The 5,329-nt window shown below is 46.1% G+C and overlaps 1 protein-coding gene and 1 long non-coding RNA gene across 2 annotated transcripts in view; one reads left to right on the top strand and one right to left on the bottom strand.

Moving 5' to 3' along the window:
* Window positions 1-1,309, top strand: part of GNB5 (guanine nucleotide binding protein (G protein), beta 5) — a 27,544-nt gene extending 26,235 nt beyond the window's left edge. Inside the window, exon 11 of the mRNA XM_009330995.1 lies at window positions 649-1,309. Within this exon, the coding sequence (XP_009329270.1) occupies window positions 649-660 (12 nt within the window). The 3' untranslated portion in view covers window positions 661-1,309. The remainder of the gene's footprint in view (window positions 1-648) is intronic.
* A 1,366-nt stretch (window positions 1,310-2,675) lies between these two features.
* Window positions 2,676-5,021, bottom strand: LOC103922766. Its single transcript, XR_663898.1, has 2 exons — window positions 4,779-5,021; window positions 2,676-3,635 (listed from the first exon to the last, which is right to left on the bottom strand). It is a non-coding gene; the product is annotated as an uncharacterized LOC103922766 (long non-coding RNA).
* Window positions 5,022-5,329: the final 308 nt, after the last annotated feature.

Genomic DNA, 5,329 nt, shown 5'->3' with positions numbered 1-5,329 from the left:
AGACAAACGCCATCGCTCCGAACGTGCCCCCCTTCCTCCTTCTTCCCCCAGCTTTCTGTGCTGAGCATGACGTCATACGGTGTGGGATATCCCTTGGGTCAGTTGGGGTCAGCTGTCCCGGCCGTGTCCCCTCCCAGCTTCTCGTGCCCCCCCAGCCTGCTCGCTGGTGGGGTGGGGTGAGAGGCAGAAAAGGCCTTGACTGTGTGTCAGCACTGCTCAGCAACAACGGAAACATCCCTGGGTTATCAACACTGTTTCCAGCACAAATCCAAAACACAGCCCCATACCAGCTACTGTGAAGAAAATTAACTCTGTCCCAGCCAAAACCAGCACACTTTCTTTGTTTGTCTGATTGTTTAAAAAAAGGGCGTGAGGAGGAAGGATTGTTACAGGAAAATTGACTCTAGAGGGACTAACGAGGATACCAAACCACAGTGTAAAACATGAACATAAAGTTCAAATAAAAAAAATCCCCACAAAGTGCTGGCCAAACTGTTCAAGTTAAGGGAATTTTGAACTTACGGGTTAAATAATATCATTGCTGCTGATACACTGTACCACTAAACTGACTGCCTTGCCAAATTTTAATTAAACATGTGATAGAATAGTCAATGTCATAAATGATTGTTCAACTCTCTCTCTCTGCAGATCTGGGCTTAACCTGAGATCCTGTATGCAGAATCAAATGAAGACTGATACCCTGGACTACAAAAACTGCATAAAAAAGCCACCCCTCAAAATCAAATATTTGCTACACTACAAAAGAGTGACACTGAACCCACAGGTTAACACGACTAGGTAGAAAATGTAATCTGCTTGAACACATAGCAAACATCAACTTGTAGTTAAATGAAACGGTTTTAATTCTGTTTTGAAACTATCTTCTTTTATTAGAACTAGTTTAGATAATTATAAAGGGACTTTTCTCTGAAGTCACCTGTATCATAGAATTGAGTATTTCAGTGCACATTATGTATTTATTTGCATGAATTGAGTTCCTTTTTAAAGTAAAAAAAAAAAAGAAAGAAAAAAAGATTCCTGATTTTATCAGGATGTAGCATAAGACTTTGGAAACATTCCATAGTAGCGCATTGAATTTTGGTGTTGAAAAGTGGAAAGAAAAACAATTCTGATACTTTATGATGGTGTTATGGATGACTGAACCTTGGTAGTAAGTAGAGGAGCAAAGGACCTACTGTGAAGGTACTGGCTGTTGTCACAAAAGTGTATTTTTTGTACAAAAAAGGAATCCTTTCAATCCCTGTTTTTTCCTACTGTCTTTTTAGATAGAAATAAGTATTTCATCTCTGTTACCTGAATATAAAGAATCTAAATATATACGAAATGATAAACTGCAAAGATGAGGGATATAAACATGATTTATATAATCATGAGGTAATACTTAACCAGTAGTTTCTTAGAAATTTTTAATTGTATCACTTGGTGAGTGAATTTTCTTTTACTTAAAGGAATACCACATGCTAAGCACTAAGCACTGTTATACTGATGGTCAAATCTTTTCCAAGTCCATCATAGTCATTCTATGATCATGATTCTTATTTGCATTTTGAGCAGCTCATACCACTTTGGCAGGACAATATAGCTTAAATGTCTATTAAGGCAGTATATGCCCATTTTAAGGTCCTTCTGCAATGTCAGAGCGGTAGAAGTTCATGCAAATGCAGGTCACACCTTACAAGCCAAATCGTACAGTCCGTACTCTAACAGTAATCTCCCACTGGCGTTGACATAGTTTTGTCGTAGCTGGACTTGAGAATGAACAACGGTGAGCTGTTGAAAACCTGCCATGAGCCACAGTCCTGCCAGCGTTTGATACTGTGCTCACCAGAGCCCGCAAGCCCATCGGCTCCAGGAGCCGCTGGGTTCCAGGGAAGCAGTACAGCCGGCCGCGTTGCTGGCAGCCCCCAGCCCTCTGTGTGAGCATGGTAATGCAACACAAACGGGCAGGACTACCCCCATGCGGAGCTGATGCTGTAGAACTAAGATTTAACCAGATAAAGCTGAGATACAGTTAATTAGAGAACTATTGGGGAAATTATATCTGCACTTATACATTGAAAGCTATTGAGACTAGAGCGTGTCGCCTCTGCTCATACTGACGGGTACCGAGTCTAACCTGAGCAGAGGCACGTAGGGAGCAAAGTGCTGGAGTAATGCCGGGGGCTTCCTCGGTCTGGCCTTTGAAATGCAAGTGGTGAGATACATCTCTCAAAGGATCAAAGATACGATTTATGTTTAGATTGGAACAAGAGAAAACAAGCTCACTGGAGTGAGCTTGATCACAAGCTCGCTGATCACTGGAGTTGGCTGTTCACCTAAGTTTGATGATAATATCCTCGTTCTGTTTAAAAGTGGGATTTTTTTACAATTCTATAAAAATTCTATTCAAAACGAAGTCTCCTCATTCACAAAAACATTAGGTTCCATGAATCCATAACCAGTTAACCTAGGACACTGACATTTGTATCGGCCTTCAGTCCCTAGTGAAACAGTTCAGCTGTTTTCCCTTGGAAAAGTCAGCTCTGATGCTTTGCAATATTTGTGGCAAACTATCCCTGTAACAAACTGAATGCACGATGGAAATGTCATATAGAGCTCACTGTGCAATACTGAGTCAATTCACTGTACACATTTGATCAAAAGATTAATATTAATGTTTAGATAGTATTTATTGGTAAGATGTTTGTTTCAAACATGATACATTGTGTTGATACTTATGAATGGCCTAAATACAATAAATTGTATTTTACATATTGAGAACATGTATATAGTCGTTTTTCCCATCAGTTAGGTACTCGCGGCTGTTTTTTCTCGGTTTTTTGGCATTTACTTTCTGCACCATGCAGTTTCTTAGATCATTTGTCCTGCAAAAATCCAGGGTGAAATCCAGATCTACCAGAAAATTGCTTCTGGAATATCTTCTGGAAGTACCCAACTTCAGAGCAACTGAAGAGCGAGCAGTCCTTGAAAGTACCCGAGACTCCATCTGAGCTCCTTCTGCATTCAGGAGGCCAGAATTCAGGTTGTGTTTTCCTGCTCAGAAGGATCGCAGCTGACGTGAGGTTTTCTTTTCAGATCCTCATCGCCATACCCAGGAATGCAGTGGAAAACGCAGAGTATGTGTTTTGTGGGAGCGTGGGATTCTCCTCGCATTGCCGTGGGACGCCAGTGAAAGCTGGGCACCGAAACGCTGTTGAGGGCTCGGGCTATCACTGTTTGGGTAAACCGTATTTGCAGATCACCTCGAGATGCAGCAGTTCAGCTTTCTGCCTTGTCAGTAGAGAACTGTGCTGGGGTCAGCTCTCTTCTCCGCTTCAGCGTAGGTTTTGTGGTCAGCATGAAGGTGGTTGGTGGAACTGCTCAGTTCAGACACTGGAAAAAGCACTTCCTTCATTTAGGCCCATTGTTTCGTTTCCTTTCCTCTGAGGGGCTGGGGAAAGTGCTGAGCCAGCTTGTTCTGAGTGGCATCAGTGCCCAAACAGTCACCAGTTCCAGTGAGAATGAGGCTGACATCACATCTTGCACTTCTGTTCTTGCAGGGAGAAATGCCGTGTTTCTTGCACTTCGGGGCCACTGCCTGTGGACTCGTAAGTCGGGCTGCATGGACTCGGCACCTGCGAAAATCACCTTTTTGTTCCTGAGGTAATGGTGACAGCGGTGAACCAGGACAGGCCTCAACTCCCCGTCAGATAAACGAAGATAGAGGAACAGGGCACTGAAGTATCCATTGTTCTTCTTACTCGCTAAAGGTTGGCCGGGGAGGCTTTGGAAAACCCAGTGTTTTGAGACACCCCCTCCCCCTTTGGTCTGTCAAGCTATTTGTCTCTCAGAACCGCCTCTATTCCTTTCCAGAGGGAGAGGTTTTAACCTGCTCCTTGTCCTTTTCCCAGCGAGTCCCAGCCTTGGAGAACAGCCGCGCAGCTCAGGGTCCGGCAGGGAAGCAGCAGTGTCACATCAGAGCCCCGGCACCGGCCCTACCTTCCCGACCCGCTCCTCAGCTCAAGCCGGGAGGTGAAGGAGTCACCTCCCCGAAAGGTGTCACCTCACTCAAGTCCCGAAAGGCTACACAAGCGGGCTGTAATAACCAGGTTAAACATACGGAGAGCCAGGGAGCTATAGCTAGGGCAAAGTCACTGTCAGATGGCTCTGTCCTGTTAAACAAAAATGCTATATAAACAGGAAGGGTGGAAAAGGATATTGCTAGAGAAAGAGCAGCCTCTCCCTCTTGCTCTCCTGCTGTGAGGAATGCAATAGGAAATTCCTGCTCCAGGATTAACAATCGTAGGGAAAACTCTAGTTAAAAAAGCATGTGTGTAAAGCGCTGGTGAAAAGTGAAGATACGGTTCCAGCCGCTGCTCCAGCATATAAACACAGACGAGATTTCCTCGCTTAAAAGCAAAACAAAAGCCAAATATGGGGATGTAAAACTAAGAGTTTGCCTTAGGAACGACTCTTAAGAGATCAGGCCCATTCTTGATAGCAATCTGGGAAATTGCAACAGGGTTGATTCGAACCATCTATTTTTAAATTTTCTAACGGGGATGTAAAATGGAGACAGAGAGCTGTAACTCAAGATAGGTGGAGTGAAGCCAAGCAGTCCCATGCTGGCGCGTTGTGCGACGAGAGGCGAGAGCGTGGCCCGGCGCCGGCGCAGGGCTGTGCGGTGACGGTGCAGTCACAGCCATGCTTTGCACCGGGCCACCATCTGAACCTCGCCTGCGAACCGGCACTGAGCAGGGAGCACACGTTGGGTGTACCTTTGCTAGGCCTACCATAAACCTTGAGGTGGTATTTATGGGAGTTTTGGTGACCTGTCAAGCAGTCGATGGTACTCGCAGCTCGAAGGGCAGAGCCGGGATGCAGGGGAGCTCTCTAGCTGAGGTGTCTCCATGGCGCTGTGCAAATGACGCCGCTTGGCCGGTGGTGGTCTCAGCCATTTTATTTTACACCGGCAGTAGCGAAGGGCCCAACCTTTGCACCACGAAGATCCTAATCCTAAATTTTGCCTGCATGCCCATCAAAAAGCATTTGTTTGGTAAACACACAACGTGCTCATCCTATCGTCCTAGCAAACCTGCAGCTCCCTTGATGCGAAGAACGCAGGTTCGGGCCGCTGCTGTGGAAAAAAAAAACCCGTATGAAAAAAGCGCCCTGCAGTCGGCATCCGGTAACGCGGCGTTGAGCTCGCCTGCAGCAGGGAAACCCGCGGCTTTGTGCAGGAGGTGCCTTCCCCCGGGATGCAGGCGGGCCCTCGGGGGGAGCAGCGGTCCCCCCTCCCGGCAGCGAGGCGGGACGCGCCGGCCCGGGG

Source organism: Pygoscelis adeliae, unplaced genomic scaffold (genome assembly GCF_000699105.1).
Source record: "Pygoscelis adeliae isolate BGI_AS28 unplaced genomic scaffold, ASM69910v1 Scaffold318, whole genome shotgun sequence".
Lineage (NCBI taxonomy): Eukaryota > Metazoa > Chordata > Aves > Sphenisciformes > Spheniscidae > Pygoscelis > Pygoscelis adeliae.
The sequence above is the reverse complement of the archived record's forward strand: the minus strand, read 5'-3'. Positions and strand labels throughout refer to the sequence as shown.